Source organism: Stegodyphus dumicola, chromosome 3 (genome assembly GCF_044657685.1).
Source record: "Stegodyphus dumicola isolate Sdum_Otavi_A_Nest chromosome 3, ASM4465768v1".
NCBI lineage: Eukaryota > Metazoa > Arthropoda > Arachnida > Araneae > Eresidae > Stegodyphus > Stegodyphus dumicola.
The window spans coordinates 115,487,777-115,508,261 of NC_140770.1; the positions used below are offsets into that span (position 1 = coordinate 115,487,777).

The 20,485-nt window shown below is 31.2% G+C and overlaps 1 protein-coding gene and 1 pseudogene across 2 annotated transcripts in view; both read right to left on the reverse strand.

Annotated features, from left to right (window-relative positions):
• Nucleotides 1-452: 452 nt before the first annotated feature.
• Nucleotides 453-20,485, reverse strand: part of LOC118198768 (sn-1-specific diacylglycerol lipase ABHD11-like) — a 52,442-nt gene continuing 32,409 nt past the window's right edge. Inside the window, exons 4-6 of one of the 2 annotated variants that reach the window (XM_035370527.2) lie at nucleotides 19,897-20,085; nucleotides 10,888-11,090; nucleotides 453-1,227 (exon numbers count right to left, since the gene is read on the reverse strand). In XM_035370527.2, the coding sequence (XP_035226418.2) occupies nucleotides 1,089-1,227; nucleotides 10,888-11,090; nucleotides 19,897-20,085 (531 nt within the window). In that variant the 3' untranslated portion in view covers nucleotides 453-1,088. Of the gene's footprint in view, nucleotides 1,256-10,887; nucleotides 11,091-19,896; nucleotides 20,086-20,485 lie in introns of both variants that reach the window. The other variant, XM_035370528.2, reaches the window with a different exon arrangement.
• LOC118198771 (U6 spliceosomal RNA) lies at nucleotides 17,778-17,874 on the reverse strand (annotated as a pseudogene).

Below are 20,485 nucleotides of genomic sequence, written 5' to 3' on the forward strand. Positions count from 1 at the left end.
ATTTAACAAAACAATCAAGAACAACTTACTTAAGTTTAAGGACACCATTGCAGTGAACATTCTAAGAGAAAGTGGTTCGTATTCGAGTAACACACGCTTCTGCATGTGTTAACCACGAAAATTCCCAAAAAAACAGCCTATATGTGAGGATTTGAAATTCAATCGAATTACCAGGCCTCTAAATGGATATCTTAATAGCATTTATCTGCTACTAAAAAAAAAAAAAAAAAAAAAAAAAAAAAGAAATTGCTGATTACAACAAAGAATTTTAGTTGAATCCTTTTGAATAAGTCACAGAAAAACTAAAAAACAGTCATACATTATACAAAATGTGCAGTTGCACTATTCGTAGAATCACTGTACGTATCACTATACGTAGAGTTGAATACGTATATAAAATCCTTTTTTTTCTTCCAGAAACTGTTTGACTTTAGTAAATAAAATACAATAAGAAAGTAATTAATCTATTCTTTTATTGACAGTCTTATCTTTGAATTATAATAAATAAAAAAGTAGTTTTAAATGCATTTAAGGAACAATATTTGCATTAGAAAATTCAGAATTGAGAAATAAAAAAATGAGTGAGTTGTCTGTGTCTATATCTTTGTTATATATCTGTTGTCGCCTAGACGATATAGGAGTTAGGGGAGCCTACTACGATACCGGAGGGCCCGGGTTCGAATTCCAGGTAAGACATGGATGTTTCTGTATGTATAGTTCGGTGTTGCATGGCGGTAATCTAAATATGCGGTGAGCCGAAAGTCCTCCCGTGTGGATTAGTGGGGGAGGAGAGGGATGGGAAACTCCCGAATCCTCCCCGGGGTGCTCTCCCTCAAAATTTGGGGTGGAAAATAGAAGTCCAAATTCTCTTCGGAGTAGCCTCTGGCAACCATTGTTCCATGTAATATGGACAAGACAACAACAACATATCTGTACAAATATTCACTAAAGCATAACGCAATACTTGTTGACAACAGTGAAATTAACCGGAGAGTTAACTGACAAATTTCATAACTACCGCTAAAACGCACAGTTCCAAAGTAATTCATTATTCAAAAATAATATAATTTAAGTATTTTACACATATTTTAACTGTTATTTAAGAATTTTATAATTTCTTCGCAAAATTCTTCTGGGTATTCTGCATGAATCGAATGGCCTGCACCTTCTATGGCTTTGAATATTGCCTTCGGGAAAAGTTTCAAGATGAATTCTTTATCATTGAATCTAAAAACAAACAAATTCATTTCATCAGCTGAAAAATAACAAAAACAAATATATTAAACTATGTCAATCATAACACAAAATATATCAATTATAATAATAAATATATTAAATATATCAAATTGAACTTCGTTCTTACTCTCTAAGCAGTTTTAGGGTAAATACAAGATGTCTTATATCAGCCACTTAACGAGTTTCAGTAGGAAGGACAGATGACTGGCACATGAAATTTAAGTTTGATATATGCATGGTAGATGATTATGTAATTTATTAATATATAAAACGGATGCTTCTTTTAAGCAATAGATATTTAAGTATGTATGTAAAAAGATGGATATCATTCAGAATGAATCTAACATCCAGGCTTAAGATTTTATAAACACATCTTACCTACTCCTCATTTTCAATAGCATGAAGTACCATATGGCACCGTTCTGTAGGTGCACCTACTTATGTCTTAGGCGGTTAGATACCCATCTTACTTACTTGTATCTTAGGGCTCCTCATTTGTTAACGAATGAAGTGCCATGTCGTACTATTCTGTAGGTGTGATCAGTATACAACTTTGAGTTACTGGTAGAGGAAAAAATTTAAAAGTACAGCTATTCTGCATTGAGATTTCCTAGTTTTAAGTACGACTAGAGAAGACTACTGCACTCTTAATTTTCTGATGCCTTACGCTCATTACGAAATCTCGTAACTTTCATGCCTGGTAGGACAGAAACTCTATTACGACACATGGAGAACACTGAACAATTTAATGAAGCCAAACCGTTTTATAAATTAACAAGTTATTATAATTTAACGAAATGAAATATCTACCGTATACGCTTACTTAAAGTCCGCAAATTTTTTAATAAAATTACATCACTAAAATGGATGTGCGGACATTACACGGGTAATTCAAATGTCTCGCTTTTTCTCTTGAGTAATTTTCGGTGTAAATTTCATTTTAGCATTTCGGTGTAAATTTCAACAGCCAAGCTAAGTTATAAGCGAAAGGAAATGGCACAAGTAAATAAAACATCAAATTTAAAGTTGTCTACAGCTACCTAAAATTTACAAGCTCACTTTCTCCCATCTACATATCTCATCTCTTCTTCTCTTCTCTACATATAATAAAAGAAAGAGTCTGTCTGTGTGTCTTTCGTTTGCGCTGCTCGTAAGCTAATAGACCCACGGCTACGAAATTTGGTACATAGTTGCATCTAGACAAGAGCCAGTGCACCTCGAAGCGATTTTTTCGCAATTGGAGTTAGAATTTTTTTTTAATTTTATGTTTCGTGACGAAATCGCGTCATTTTGAGACATAATGGGCTTTAGGAAAGCGAGATTTTACTCTACACACTCCATTTTCACATCCATTTAAAATAGCTAAGTGCCTACATTTCATGTAGGCACTTAGCTATTTTACAAACTTAAAATAAATTGCGTGTTTCAATAAATCGATTAAATACGAATTTATTTAACAAAAGGAGCTTAACACCTTTTTAACGGGATTGTTTCTAAAAAAGTTTAGTTTTAAAAATGTACAGCTTATTTTTCTTTGATTTTTGGACACGTTAAACTTTCATCCTTGCGAAGGCTTTTACAAAAAGAATTTTGGAAAAATGATAATATTTTGTTTTTTTTTGAAAATTTTTTTAAATGAAGCTTCCGAGTACACTTCTCACATCTTTAAAAATGTGATTTTGGCAACAATTTTCCTGTCTTATTGTTGTTGATAGATTTTTGATGAAATCGCATCGTTTTGAGTAGTTTTATTCTTTTAGAAGTATGGGTTTGGCAACAATTTTTCATAGTATTTCTTACGTCTCTGTTTTTAAGAGATTGGCATATTTCATTGTCATTTATATATATATATATATATATATATTATAAGCTAGGTTGTAAGTACAATACTAAAAAGACCAATTTTGGTCAAAATCTTTTGCGCAATATGCTGCAAAATTAAGAAAATGAGAAGAGAAATTGTAGTTAGCTCGCCAAAAAGTTACCAGGAGCTGTGGCTCCAAGAAAAAGTTCAACACAGTTAAAAAAAAGAGATGGCATTGAATGAGGTGAAATATTCGGCTACATATATCTATATCTATATCTATCTATCTATCTATATATATATATATAAATGACAATATTATAATTTACGTTGTAAGTACAATACTAAAAAGACCAATTTTGGTCAAAAGCGTTTGCGCAATATGCAGCAGAATTAAGGAAATGAGAAGAGAAATTGTAATTAGCTCGCCAAACAGTTACCAGGAGCTGTGGCTCCAAGAAAAAGTTCAACACAGTTTTTTGAAAAAAACAATGACATTGAATGAGGTGAAATATTAGGCTACATGCTAAATAAAATGTAAAGTATAAAACACAGTAAAATACTAATCGTTGTAAACAAGTTAAAGGCAAAAAATAAAACATAGTAAAAAACCAATCGATGGAACAAGTTTAAGCATATAAAAAAGTTAAAACATATAAAAATTATATAAAAATTAAAAGCGGAAAATGGTAAATTAGTTCGATTCGAGGTCCATCCTGGCTTTTCAAGGGAAATTTCTGGTTGAACGTCGAACCAAGCTAACTCCATTACGCGTTTCGCCGAAACAGACAATTGAAACTTTGCGTTACGAATTTTTTTTAATTAATTAGATAAACTGTCCTCAAAATTTTTTTTAGTCTCAATTCTCTGTTCCATTTTCCCGACGCGTCCGCACAAATTGACACATTAAGGTGTAAAAAATGTAAATGCAACTCCGATGTACAGCAATAATACAAATCAAAATCAAAATCAAAATAAATAGCGGTCTGATATTAGTCAAAAAATACAATAACGCACGGGCTGGACCTGCAAGCTTAAAGAATTAAAACTTTATAAATGAATCTGAAATTAAATTTAAATAATTAAAACTTTATAAATGAATCTGAAATTAAATTTAAATAATTAAAACTTTATAAATGAATCTGAAATTAAATTTAAAGGAAAACTAACAGCGTGGGTCTTGCTAAGAACAAGAAAAATTTTGTAAAAGAAACATAAAAAACAGACCTGTGGCTATGCTGGCTTCTCTATCGTGGAGCAAAATCCAAAAGGGGTTGCAATTCCCCTCCGTGCTTTTCAACGCTCTCCAACTCGTCGTGTGACGTAAGAAGGGGGAAACAAAGTCACTGGGCATTAGCCAATGTCTAAAAACTGTCCGTTGGCGGGAACCCGCCCAAAAGCTAAAGGGTGTCGAAAGACATGGAAAACATTCAAAATGGCGTCAGTCAAGTTGTTTTAAGAAAAACTGCTGCAAAAAGTGAAAATGGCTAATTCAGTTAGAATTACTTAACATGGCCACAAAAGTAAGAGGAAAAGGGAAAAAACAATCATTTGTTAATAAAAGTCGTAATTCTTCAAGCTAGAGGGCGATCAAGCTTCACGAAATGAAAAGGCCCGTTTGTTAATAACAGGATTAGAATTGGCCATCAAAGTAATTTAAAACTATTTAAACAATAGTATTAAAAGTATTGTGCTAAAATTTTGGAGGAAAGAAAACGTAGTGACAAGAATTGTCTGTACATTTTTACATTAGATTCTCAGAATCAGCCATCCATTTTAAACCGTCCCATTGGGCTTTAAGTATAAAATATCACTATCTAACTCAAAAAATCTAAAAATTGGTAAGGCTAATGCCAGCTTTTTTTAAGGTATTTTTAATTATTTTTTGAGGAATTAGGTTATTTTTCAAGATTGTCACGAAGTATAGTATTTCTTCTTGAAGGTGTTTTTCTGTATTGCAGATTCTTTTTATTCTAAGTAGCTGGGAATAGATTGTGTTCAGGATGACTCTTTTGGAAATATTTGAATTCCGGTTGGTTAATTTTAGTGTTGAAAAATTGAATTCTCTTTTTTTGTCGTAAACTTTTAATAAATTGTAATCAATAATATGTAAATCAAGGTAGACTACATTATGTTGCACCATATTTGTATTATTGAGTTTTAAGCATGTAGGGTAGATATTAGCAACTTCTATTTTGTTGCAGTTGTTAAAGGCAATGACATCATCAATATATCGATAGATGTGTTGGTAAAATTTATGTTCTTCTTTACTGAGTGAATGGATAAAGGTCAATTCTTTTGTAAAAAGGAATAATTCACAGACAGAACTAGAAAAATTACCTCCCACTGGAATTCGCTGTATTTGTTTAAAGATGCTATTGTGAAATTGAATAAAATTATTGAAAAGCACGCTTGAGAGAAAAAGTTGCCATTTTTCGGTATTTATTATTGTACAAATTTGCGGAAATAAAATAGGAAGAGCAAGCAAACTTATATAAATTTCTTCAAGTGATAAAGTAGTATAGAGGTTTTTAAAGTCGTGGCATTGGATATGTTCTATTTTAAGTGTATTCACATTTTTTAGTACTTGTTCGTTACTTGAAATCATCCAGTTGCAATGCAGATCCTTAAAATCATAGTTATTAATGAGGTCACGTATTAGGCGAAGTTTTTGTGCAAATAGATAATCAATTTCTTTAAGATAACTTTTGGTACTATTGGCAATGAACCTGAATTTGATCGGAGACTTAATGAAATTTTGGTAGTGCATAGAGATTTGCAAACCTGTTATTATATTTCCGGGGATGTATTTTAAGTCTTTTATGTAGTGCATTAAATTTATTGAAAAGAATCTTAGTGCTGGTAGTAATCTTTTGATAGGTGCAAGTGTTATTCAATTCACTATGCAGAAGGTTGAAGTAAAACTTTTTTCAAATAACACTAAAATTGTTGCTAGCTTTGTCAATCTTCGTGATGATAAAGTTATCTTGCAGTTCATGAATAAGATTTTCTAATTGCTTTTTGCTGTGCAAAGAATTGAAATAAGGTGACTTGAAAAGCAAAAGTTGAAATTCTTTAATTAGTGCAGCTTTCCATTCAAGAAAAGTAGTAGTAGGTAAATTGGATCTGTTACTAGCTAAAATGATAAATTTATCAAGATCATTATTGAATTGTTTGAGGCAAAAGTGCTTATTAATACTGAAAGTAGAACGAAATTTGGTACCAAGTTGCATAAGGGTCTAGCAATTCTAGGTCTTCAATGATATTGAGATCTCTAGAAATAACATGTTGGTGGAAAGGATCTACATATTTATTGTAAATAGGAAGTTGGCAATTACATATGCTATCTTCTTGAATAACGTGGTGATTGATAACTAGTTGACCTAAGGTCTTTTCAAATTTAAAACAGGGCTTAATTTGAAGTTGTTGGTGAGGAAGCAAGTGTTGATATTTTTTTTAAATGCTTGAAATTTTTAACTGATTGTAAGAAGGGTGCTTGAACTGTATGGTACAAAAAGTTTTTTGTGAAAAAAACTACTATTCTTTAGTTTAAAATTGCAAAAGTCAATAATTAGATCTTTCACTATTTGGAAACACTGAGATTGTTGATCAATTATTTTGATTAGATTCCATAAGGTAGTATTCTTAAAGGTATGAAGAAGTTTTATGGCATTTTTAGCGAATTCTTTATGTTCAAGGTAGGAATAAAGATTTTTAACAATTAATTTCAGATCTTGTGTTGAATAAAATTTTTTGTTTTCGGAATCCTCTCCTCTTGATCCTCTGGTAGTAATATTGCTAAAAAATCTGAATTGTCCATATATAGAGACTTCTGACTGTCTATTGGTGGTATTACTTAGATAGGCATTTAGTCCGTAAGGATACAGTGACTTTTTTTTTCTTTGTATGTAAATGGACTCCTTAAACAGTCTTAGTTTGGTGTTTGGTACAATATCTAACACATTAATTTCCATGTTATCAAAATTATGTAGTATATGATAATGCTCAAGAATGGCAGTATGCTGTCTATCTTTTGTGAGATTATTGTTGCTATTTTTAAATTTTTTAATATGAGATCTATGTTATTAATTCTGAGGTTGAGAGGGTTTTTTGTTTGACCTATATACGCGAGGGAACATTCTTTACAGGTTATTTGGTAGATACAATTGTAAGTCTTTCATAGTGATTGTATTTTACTAGATTTAGAAGGAGGAGGAGTAGCATTAGCCTTACATGTTTTTCAAAGCATGTTGCTTTATTTAATTATTTCTATGTTATTGATATGAGCCAGTAATTGAAAGTAAAGAGGGAGCTAGCCTGCTTTACAGTGTTTTTTGGAAGGAAGACTAAACTATCGTAAAAGTGGAACTGTAAACAGTATTCGGTAACTCATTAACTAAAGCTTAAAATGCTTAAAAAACTAAAACCATCTAAAACATTCTGAAACTTTTTGCTCTTATAGCTGCGAAAATGAATAATATTATAAGTTAGGTTGTAAGTACAATACTAAAAAGACCAATTTTGGTCAAAAACGTTTGCGCAATATGCTGCAAAATTAAGGAAATGAGAAGAGAAATTGTAGTTAGCTCGCCAAAAAGTCACCAGGAGCTGTGGCTCCAAGAAAACGTTCAACACAGTTTTTTTTTTTAAAAAAAATGACATTGAATGAGGTGAAATATTAGGCTACATGCTAAATAAAATGTAAAGTATAAAACACAGTAAAATACTAATCGTTGTAAACAAGTTAAAGGCAAAAAATAAAACATAGTAAAAAACCAATCGATGGAACAAGTTTAAACATATAAAAAAGTTAAAACATATAAAAATTATATAAAAATTAAAAGCGGAAAATGGTAAATTAGCTCAATTCGAGGTTCATCCTGGCTTTTCAAGGGAAATTTCTGTTTGATTGTCGAACCAAACTAACTCCTTTACGCGTTTCGCCGAAACAGACAATTGAAACTTTGCGTTACGAAATTTTTTTAATTAATTAGATAAACTGTCCTAAAATATTTTTTTAGTCTCAATTCTCTGTTCCAATTTCCCGACGCGTCCTCACAAATTGACACATTAAGGTGTAATATATAAAAGATTTTTATTGATTTTTTTTGATAAAGTTGTTCTGCAGAGTAAAATTCTGCGCAGAATTTTATGTTTTTTGAGTTGCTTTCATGTTATTTTTTGCTTATTTCATTGTTTGTAAGATACTGAAAAGTTTTGCATGATTTTTTTTATTTAACAGAAAGTTGGTTAATTTTTTATTAGGATAATTAATATTTGTATTAAGAGATATAGCTTATTTCATTATGATTTTTTCCTCTTGAAAATATAAGATAAAATATCATTAATTATACTTTGCTTTTCAGAATTTTTTGTTTTTTGTATTTTTTTATGTTATATATTGCTCGTTTCACTGTTCATAAGATATTAAAAAGTTTTGAGGGATTTTTTCTGGGAAACAAAGTTCTTAAGATTTTGCAAAGGGAAGTTGGTTAATTTATATATTAGGATAATTAATATTTGTATTAAGGGATATTGCTTATTTCATTGTAATTTTGTTTTATACGTAATAACATTTTTTATGAAGTTGTTCTGCAGAGTAAAATTTACGCAGTTTTTAAATTTAACGCTTGGTGTTTCCTTCAGCCATTTTTCCGGTACATTTAAAAGCCAGACGAAGGCTGTCAGCGAAGCTACTAGTATAATATAAATTAAAATTACCCCGTTTACGTTATCAACACTCGGCGCGTATTAATTCGCACAGGAGCACAGTACAGAGGCACAAATCAACCAACACTTGCAATTCTAATATTTACTTTTATACAAATTAAATAAACGTTGATACTTTTAATATCTTGCACACATTAATTTTTTTAAAAAAATCTCTTTTGACGCACTGTATGGAAATCGATTTCGTTTCATCATTCGCCGCATCCAGCCCTCACTCGCCTTAAATTGCGATTCTCGTGCCGCAGCAAGCGTTCTTATTTGGCACATTTCCCATGTTACTGCGTGCACGCATATCACGAACATACACAACTACTTTTTTTTTTTATTTAAGTTCGGAAGCTTGCATTTCGAACCGCGAAACGCACGTTTTGTTTTGTTCGTTGCCGCCAGTTGATCATGCTGTTTGTTCCAATTGGGCACACACTTTTCGTTCACCTTATACTCTTGCTGCTGCTCTTTTTCAATTTTCCTGCGCAAATTCTACGACTTTCAGTTTAAAAGCCGCCGTATAGCTGCTGTATTTTCCCATTTCAAGCACGCTACTTGCTAACTACCACGGATTCCAAATGATACTATGAATGAAAAAGAAAGCTTGAAAAAAGAAAGCTTCCAAGGAGGAAAGAGGGGAAAGTCATTTCATTACAAAACAGTATTTTCTGGAAGCCACTGTGGTGAAAACGTGTTTGGACTGCCTTCATTTATTATCGCGTCTGCCGAGTGGATTGCTGGCGCCGATATTATGACTGAATAACAGTTGCAGCAGGATCAAGGAAAGTCTCTGCTATCCATCCTGGCGCCAACCAAACGCCAAACAAATGCATATTCTTTCTTTAAAGATGTTTATTGACTAATGTTATTGAATAAAGGGGAAAGGCGATGTTAAAAAATATATATTTTAAAGTAAGAAATTGTTTAGTTTTTGGGCTGCGGACATTGTGCGGCTCACTTTTTTTTTTTTTTTTTTTTTTTTTTTTTTACGTAAAAGTTTATCTGTAAAGTTGGGGGGCGGACATTACATGAGCGTGGACATTACACGAGCGTATACGGTAACTTGTTTACTAATATAGTGCAGCTTTCGCAGGGCTAAAAATATGTGGTTTAGTTTGAATTAAAAATATAAAGCAAAATGGCTAAGCACGTGGCTAAAATTTAACCATAAAAGTGAAATAATTAACTAAATTAAATGAGTGAATTATAGCTAAAGGATCGAATTCAGGTAGATATATAAACTGCAGCAAACCAAAATGAAAAAACGAATAAGTCCTATTAAGTCTTGAAACGAAATAAGTCCATTAATTACTAAAATAATAATGATAATTTTAAGAAAAATTTTAAAAAATTCACCTGATTAGAAAAAATTATTTTTTCTTTATTAGATTAAATTAATGTTGTTAGGTTATTTTGAAGCAGGAGATGTGAAAAATGTGCTAACCTGGACCTCTCGAATACGCGCGCCGAGTGTGCTACTATTACACCACGAAGACATGCGGAAAGAAGAGAGAAAATAGGTTATATATTCCTCCTTTCAAAGGGCCACTGGGAACTGAGGGGACTCAATCTCCAGATCGTGACGGTGCCGAATTATCGGCTACCACCTTTCATTTCGTGCGCCATTTGTAGAGTCATGGCGATTTTTGAATTGAGGAAATTGAAGAAACCAGACTCGAACTTGGGCCTCTCGAATATTCGCCGAGTTTGCTACCGTTACACCACGAAGGCATGCTGGAAGGAGGGATACCCTATAATGTGGAAATGAAATCCTGCTTAGTATACTGAAACCAGAATTTTTAATGACAGACAGCAATAAGGATGTTCCTATGTCTAGAAACTGTATTATTTACCCATTACAAACTTACCAAGTATGTATAATTCTTCCCTTTTTCTTCTGTTTATTGCATATATTTTCAGATTTATATGATCCAAAATATTAAGGTGGACATCTTTCCTACACTTTCTGTTCGCGACTCAAAATGCTTTTTTTTTTTTTTTTTTATTTAAAATATGAAATAACTATGAGAAATAAAGGTATCGTTCTGTCTTGTTTTCTTTTTGTGGAAGTTCTAGCACAACATTACCAAACATAGATATATGCGGAGAAGAATATAAAATATACTCACACGTTGTATTGAGACCTGGTACCATAAAGGAAAAATGCTGCTCCATCATATAATCCTTGAAGCTGCGAGGATAATTTAGAACCATTCAGCAAAATGTCTTCTATGACCTCAAGATTGTGCTTCCATTTGAACTTTCCGCTTTGATCTTGTGTCAAAGGCAATTCAGAAGCAACAGGAAAACGATTTTTTTCACTGCGATGTTCCTGCCGAAAGAATAATATTAATTTTGAAAAATAAAGAGGGTTACCATATTTTAAGAAAATTAATCCAGGATACTTTGAAAAATTACTTTCAGTGTTAAAAGAGGCTTAAAATCTGTTAGTTGCAACGAGAGTTGTAAATATCGAATGAAACAGTTGATATGAAAATGTAAAAGTACATGAAACAGTAAAGAACTTAATAAAAATGCGCAGAATATTGAAAAGTAGACTGTTTAGCAAGTCTATAGCAAATATGTGTTAATGAAATTACCCACAAAAATCTCGTAAATTAACCTATTTTATCCTAAGATACATATATTCCAGTAAAAATATTAACATTTCTCGCTCTTTTATCCCTTCTGTAAATGAATAACCTTTCGAAAGTAGAGTAAACTGTTATTGTAGAATTATTAGGTTTTTTGAAGCAGGAGTACATGAAAAATGAGCAATGCCCTTGCCGGGACTCAAACCTGGATTTCTCAAATAAGCGGCCGTGTGAGCTAGTGTTAGCGTAATGGCAGACCGCACATTCAGTTGATCAATGTCAAACGAATTTCGCATACTGCGCATGCCGAGAAGAGAATATGGCGCAATTTTAAAAGAAGAAAATACGATATATGGTTGATATTGTGTTATCAAGAAAAGCTATAAATATTTATACGTTATTTGTATTAAATTTTAAATTACTGACAGGGGTAGGATTTTAATAATTCAATATAAATCATTAATTGAATTCCAAAGATATACCAGATAACTATATATTATTTCAAATAAATATTTTACTTTTATTTGCTACTCTCTTTTAGGTAAATGCTACAAAATTTTGGAGGGCAATACGAAGCAATGAAAATTATAATTATTATTAGAGCTATAAGGTATTTCTCCAGCCTTCTTAAAATGCCTTTGTAGTGTAATGGTCAGCATACTCGGTACGTATTCCAGAGGTTCGAAGTTCGAGTCCCGGCGAGGGCATTGTTCATTTTTCATGCATCCTGCTTCAAAATACCTAATGTCTTTACAGTGGCGCCCGAACTAAAATAGGTGGTGGATAGTGATTCTCTACCACTAGGATTTGGCAAATGGGTCCCCTAATTCCCAGTCTCCTCTTAAAAGCCCCCTTTTAAAATTGCCCTTTAAAAGGCGAGGTCATTGCTCATTTTTCTCAAGTTTTGTTTTTTTCGAAGCAGTTTGTCTCCTGCTTCGAAATAACCTAATGACTTTACACAGTAATAATTTTATCAAATAGAAAAAGAAAAAAAAATGGAGGAAGGGCACAGCTCAGGAACAAATCTTTAACTTAATATGGTCGGTATGAAATTACTCATTGCCTTATTGTTTGAGTCCGATGCTTTCGTGTACCTTACGTGATTCATTCTCTCATTAAGGATCATCTTTAAGAGAAGGGAGATACTGTTCAAAAGTACTGTTTTTGTGCAAACTCACATGCACAAAAACTCCAATTCCGTAAAAACTGAGTACAACTGAATGGATTTATTTAGATTAATGTGTATCATTTTACACATAAAAATAAGTAAAAAAATTCAGCGCAAATGTACGTGATACAAGCGAATGTGAAGCAATTGAAATTCTAGCTGATAACGAAGGTTTAAGGGGAAAATGAATACCTTAGCTACAAACGCAAACTTTTAAGTTAATAAAGGAATGTTATCTAACTCATATACATTTTAAGAGTTGGACTTCACACTCTCAGTCAGATGAAGATGTTAGAGAAGTAAGTTTTATTCCTTCTCAAATGTAGTTACTTAATATTAGTACAAATACGGTTTCCCGCATCGCTTAAATGCTTTTAGCAGCTCGATTAACTCAATAACATTCGAGTTTGCACTCTGCTATAGATGCAGCTTTGATACTAATAAGGAGTGTGGTTTGCTATGACATTTATGCGTGTTCAACAGCTATAGATCATGCTCTCACTAAAGTGTTTAATTAGAGTTTGTAGAAATAAGTCTTTTATATAAATTGCTTCGTACCTTCAGTTTCAAGAAATTTACCAAACAGGCTTTTATATGCGTACGCTCCTTATCCTTCGTAAAGAACACACGTGTACCTCTAAATTATTCTCTCCGTATGTATCTAAAAAAATCTTTAAGCTAAGACTATAAGACTCATCATGGTGGCTTTGGGTAGCCATAAATCTTTTGTTAATATGTTTAAGTGAGTATGTTCACTGATTATTATTCCTCCCCATGTATCGCATCTACAACGTGGTGATGGTCTTATTTCCTAGTATTTATGGAAATATCAATGTATTTCAATTCTGATTATCTCTGTACCAATTCCGAATAACTCTATTCGTCTGGAGATATGTTTTAGAGCAAAGTCTGAAATTCTGTTTTGGATTTTGAAATACAACTATTTCGTAGAGCAATCTTTAGCTAAATTATAAGAAAACCATTATTACGAATTTTATATATATGTAAATAATTTTAGTGAAATTATATGTAAATTATAACATAAAATGTACATGAAAGGCATCAAGAGTGCGGAAAAATAAGATTACAGGGAAAATCTATTTAACATTGAGTAAATGGCTATCTCGCTAAATTGCGATGGTTTCGGTAACTAATTTCTGGTGCCAAATTTGGCGAGAAATCGCCAAAAGTCATCAAACTGAGTGACCATTTGGCGATATTTTGGGCATGTTCCTGTATAATTGTAATTGGTACTGTAATTGAATAAGTTTAAATGATCTCTATATGTAACTGCAACCGTATACAGCCCTTATACGTAGCTTTAATCGTATATGTTTTCCAGTAATTTCTAGAAAAAGAAGGTACTGGAAATTCCTAGAAGACAAGGGGAACTAAGACAGAGAGAGCTTCAATCCTCAGTTTTTAGTTCAGAGTTGATTTCGGAGATCTGTGTAAATAAAATTAATTATATCTTCCTTTTAATTAAATAAGAATATTTTAACTAAATAATGTACTTCAAAAATAATCTTTATATTTGCGACGAGACAAACTTGAAAGGTACAAACATTTATTTTTGCTTGCGTATAAAGTTTTACTATATTCTAGAGTTTTTACTATATTCTTTAGGACAAGTTTGCGATGGACGATCTTGAAGTCTAAACAAACATAATTACAAGCACATAAACGCAAATAGAATAATCAGTGTCATCCTAGGTTACCCATAATAACTTCCAGAATGCAAAATGATTACAATTATGTCATTTACAGTGTTATCATTCCTTATGTTCAGGATGCTTATAGGATTGCTAAAGACAGATAAAAAGAGAACTAACAGGTCAATCATGCAACTTGAGTTATCTATTCAGCAAACGATATATTTTATTTATCTAAATATTATCATTAAATGAGTATGCATTTTGTTTAATCATTACTGCTCAACAACTGCAGAATGTCAAGGTCACTGAAGTAGTTCGACCCGGGTCAAATCCTGGCGAAAAGGTTGGCTGCATGGGCGTTTTTCTATGTTTTCTCCATGTTTAACCTGAATGTGAGCCGAATTCACTCTGAAAATACTCCGCTAAGGCATCTTTTTCTGCAGTAGGCAACCGCACGTCCTTTACCTTAATCCAGTCCAATTTAACTCTACTCTTTGCTTGGTATGTGATTTAAAAGAAAAAAATAACCTTTTACGTGCGACAGTTTTGTACAGAATAGATTATTTTCATGAGTTATGCTATTAAAAATGCATATTTAAACTAATCGTTAATGATATGCTAAGGCATTTTATATAAGAATGTTACATCTGAAGGATACAAATTCAAGAAGAAATCGGTATTTTACCCCATAGGTTTCTTTAATACATTTAGCTCGAAGTTCATTGAAAAAAAATATATTTCCTCTGACGTGCCATAGAGAACTTCTAATTGGGCTAATCGACCATTTACCGCTTCTTAAATTTTATTTTTAACTCGATTAATTAGTTAATACTTTTACTATGTTTTAAATATACTTAATTAGTTTAGCATATAGCTTACCATTATTGTTGATTTTTACTTGTAAATAATCAAATGTTATATTTTTCTCCTTTAACACATTTCACTGCAACTAATTTTGCTTATGTTAAAGTTTTTACGGAACCACAGTATTTAAGCAGCTTTTTAGCGTGCGTACTAGAACTTTTCTTTTAATTTTCTTAATTTTGCAGCAGAATGCGCAAATTTTTGACCACATAGGTCTTTTATCGTTTGTTCTTTCTGCTTTACTTTAAATTATATATATATATATATATATATATATATATTGAGAATGATGAAAGTTCACGAGTTTCTAAAAATATGAGATATACTGAATTAAAATTATAATAAAATAATGATTCAAGTGCATTAATCATTAGCACTTCTTAGCAAATTCTTTTTAAATTCTAATACACTGTTATATGATATTATAAAATACCTTTCTTTTGGAATACAAAATGCATGCCTATTTAAAATTACCGCATGATAAAGGTAATGTAATGACCTTTTGTTTTTTGCACAGTGGAAGATCTAAAATCCTTTTTCAGACTCTGTTGAATATGACGTAGCAGGAAAAATAACATATTTACTAATTAGCTTATAACATAACGTATATTATTGCTGATAATGCAATAATAATAAAGTAATAATGGCTGATATTGCAGCTCACAATAAATGACACACACACAGCATTTACAGTGAACGGCATTTAAAGTGCATCATCGCAAGTGTTTAGAGACTAATAGCCCTTTTGGGTTATATATATATAACTTACTCATAATACTTAGAAAAATTAAAACTTTCAGTGAAAATTTCTTTAAAATAGAGAATAATCCACAATGAAGCAAAATGAAAGAATTTTTTTCATTGAAAGTTGGATTTTTTTACGTATTTTGAGTAAGTTTTCATTTTGGGAAAGTTCATTTTAAATTAGAAATATTTTCATTAATGATATTACGTTGTATTTTTGTCATTTTTCTTGCTTTTGGGAGGACCAGAATTTTCGGATAAACTGTTGAGATTAAAAAAATATATATAGGAATGGTTCATCAGCTAATTCTGGATACAGAAAAGCAAGAATTTTCTTATGGAAGAGGATTGTAATTAATTTCAGAGTATCCTCCTCCTGAAGACGCTATGTTGGAGTTGATGAGATTCCTCTTCTTTCATGTTCTTCTTTTACTTTATTTGTTCTTTGTTTTTCTTGTGATTTTTTAAAAATTTTCTTTTTATTTACAGAATTCTAATTCTACACTTATAGAATTTTTTGAAATTTAATTATTTGAATTTCATGTTTTGGTCTTTGTCAAATATTGGCTCTAAAAAATCTTTCTTTCTATCTCTCTCTCTCTTTCTCTCTCTCTCTATATATATATCAAGTATTTAATTATTAATGTTGATTATCCTCTAGGAAATGAAGAGCAAAAAAAATATTGGAATAGTAAACTATTCAAAGTTAATTTCTTACGAAATGAGATTAAACTATGAAAATTAAAAATTAGTAAAAATATATGGAAAATGATGAATTTTCGAGGGAAATTAGTCTTACTAAATCACCAATAATTAGTAAAATTGATCGAGTTTCATCTCTAATGAAATTCATTTCCAAATTTGAAGAAATTTGCTGAGAATTATTTAAATTATGAATTGGTATTTCCTTAACAGCTTACTTCTTCACAAATTTATTAAATTTAATAACGCTGTTTTTAAACAAATAAACGGAATCTCTAGGGAGACGAACTTCTCAACACAGATTTACAACCTATAGTTATTCACTAAAGAATTTCAGTTTCAACAGCCGCTGGACAAAACTAATTTAAAATCTTTTTGCAAATATTTTCACGGACATAGATTTTGAGTTCATAGAAACATTCCAAATTTGCGTTTCTTATTTAAGTCTTAATAAAACCAATACAGTCAACAAGAAATTGATTATCTAGATCTGCAAATCATTAACTACAATAAAATTAAACTTTTTGATAAAAGAAGATATTTTAAATTAACAACTATAAACTATATAATAAACTATAAACTATATAATAAACTAATTAACTAATATATCAAAATTTCAAGAGAAGTTATTGGCTAAACGACACTTTATCAAATTAATAGAATTAAAAATACTTGTGCAGTAAAAGACTACTTTTATGAAGAACTAATTCTAATTACACAAATCTTTTTTGGAAAATAAAACACCCATTTTTATTAACTTAATAATAAAAATGGGTAGTACCCATTGGGTTTATTTAATATTTTGTTAAAAATAGTAAAATGGGTACCCATTTTTATTATTTTATGTTAATACCATTTTTATAACTTAAATAAAATTTTTATTACTTAAATAAAGATGGTAATTTTTTATACTTAATTAAGTTAATAAAAATGGGTATTATATTAAGCTCAATATTCATCTATAGCTTAATATTCATATATTTCATTTCCTTACTCAGCAGCAAATCAGAACGCTTCTTTCAGATTCTACGGAAAACGAACCTAGAATTATTTGTGTAGTGAAACTCTTTCAGCATCTAATATTGCATACCTGAGTAATAAACCTAGAGGTTGCTACAATCAAACCGTCTTTTCGAATAAAAAAATGGTCGAATATACCGCCATTGTAAGATTACAACAAACTTAAGTAAAAGTAATTTACTAACGTAAATTTACGGCTCTCATAAATTTAGTATGTTACATTGGAAAAGTAAAATTGGATTATATCTTGTAAATAATGCCTTTTAGCAATCTTTAATTTACCATTTTTATACATTTTATGCCATCCATGCCATGCTAATCTTCTCTGTATCGTTCTAATTTTAGTATATGTATTGCCGAAGCAAGTACTATACATTTTATGTATTGATGTATTACCACTTAGTTTTTAGCATTCGTATTTCTCTATCGTATTCCTACCTGGCAATCGGGTTTCCTCTCAAGTTTCTCTCTGTTGAATGCGTCGGAGCATTTCTTTCGTATATTTAAAATTAACTTAAAGTCATTTAAATGATTCTTTTAATAGCTTTACTATTGCAATAGTTCTGTACTCTTCATTTCCTAGTGAATAATCAACATTAATAATTAAAATTTATAGATTTTGATTCGAAAAGCCCATTTTTACCTTTTTAATAATTGAGTTAATTATCCCTGTATTTGATACCGTAATTGAATAACTTTCTGATTTCTGATTGACTGAGAAAAGAAATTACTATAATTAAATAACTTTCTAATTGAATAATAATAAATAACTTTTTCTATTTTTCACTGTATGTGAACCTACATGTAAGTGTAACCATATCCGGCCCTTATATGTAGCATTAACCGTATATGTCTTCCAGTAATTTCGAGACATGGAAGGTATTCGAAATTCCTCGGAGACAGAGGGGGAAATATATAAGACCAGACAGAATATCACTTCTCAGGTTTTAGTTCCGACGTGACTTCGGAGTATTGAGAGATCTCCCTGGGAGCTTCGCTCTTTAGATGCGCTTAGCATTCCTTGTGTTTAACGTTCTTAGTAGTTTAAAGTAGTAACTACTGATTGTGTTCTGCCCTACTGAGAACAGTCGCACAAGTTCTTTTGTGGGAAGTTCCAGAACTGTAGAGTGTTTCTTTTGTGAAAATAAATGTTAACAAGCTGTCATCGCTTCTGTGTGCATTCAATAAAATACGAACTCGTACTTACGAAACAATATTAAAATTGTTTGAAAATGCAACTGTTAAAAGAAATCAGAAAACAATGAGAAAAAACGTGAAATTATTTTACATATGTGGGAAATAATCTGATATGTACCAAGTCTCAAAAAATGCTTCACAAACTCAGCAATAATTGGCGACATATGAACTAAAATAAAATTATGACACTAATTATTACCTTTTAAAATTCTAATCAAAAGGTACTTTGCTAGGAAGAATTTAATTAGCACAATAAATAAATTAGATAAATAAATAAGCTTAATTAAATAATTTAAATAATTTACTAATTAATTAGTAAATTACATACGTATGTATATTGTTGAATGTATACGGGTTCATAATAGATTGAATGCACACAGAACTGATAAAAGCTTGATAAAATTTGTTTTACCAAAAGAAAAACTTGAAAGTTTTGGATCTTCCCAAAAAAATATTCGTACAGCTCTTCACAGTATTACAGAGCCCAGTCAGAAGTTACGCTTCATACTACTTAGGACGTTGAACAAAGCGCAATGCAAAGCCCACCTAAAGAGCGAAACTCACGTGGAGATATATCAATACTCCGAATTTAACGCTGGATTAAGCAACAACTACTACTCAGAAATTGATGCTTTCCCGGCCTTGTATAGTTTTCTCCCGGCCGCTCAGAGATTTCTAGTACTTCAACAAGTTACTGGAAGGCATGTGTGGCTAACGTTACATCTAAGGACCGGATACAGTTACAGTTGCACAATTGGATTAATTACAATTATTCAATTACAATATCCATTACACTTATACAAGGACCGAATCAAAATGTCGCTAGACGGTGGCCAAGTTTGACGACTTTTGGCAAATTCATCCCAAATTTGGCGACAGAAATTAGTTTTGAAAACCAACTTGGCGATATCTCGCTAATTTAGCGAGATTTAATCAATGTTAAATACACTTGCCATTGTATTATTCTTACTTTTCCGGCAAAGTTTTGCTTTTTAGATTTTCATGTTGAATTACACAAGAAAGTACTACAGTTTCACATATAATTTCACTAAAATTACTTACATATATACAAAAATTCCTAAGAATATATATATATAGAGAGAGAGAGGGAGTATATAAACACATTTTCAGCAGAGTCTTAAGTTAATGCTTTTTTTATATTTGTTAAGTATATCTAATGCGTCAGCTATTTACTTGCGGAGTTCTTCCATAAATGAAAGCTGCTACGAATTCTTTAGCTTTTTGAAGATCCTTGATATCTTCTGGCATTTTCTCGAGACCTTCTTTCATATCTCGAATGTAAACGGAAGCATATCGTCTGTTGCCTGGTGGAAGGCGTTTCGGTGTAATATCTTCAACTACTAGTTTCTCCACTTTTTCTGGCTGAAAATATCAATGGGAAATGGTTTAATGTTAGAAAGACATCCTTGAAGCAAACATTTCTATTCCCAGTACTTTGAGCTTTAATTGTCTCTTCATTAAAAGAGATAAAATATGTTAAATTTAGCAGCAGAAGAAACAAAATATTATTTTTGAAAATTATACCACATTCATCACATAAAGCCCTAAATGTGAATTTTTCTCCACTGGGTACAAATATAGGTCTAATAGCAAGACTGCATGAAATATTGTAAAGAAAGAACATAATTAGCGTTTTATTAGACCAAAGAGGCAATTTACTCAGAAGAGCTATTCATTTCGTTTTGGCATTTTCTGTTGTTCATTTTAAAACGTCGTTTCAATTTTCAGATAGTTGCCACCAAATGTTAGAGCCCTATATTTA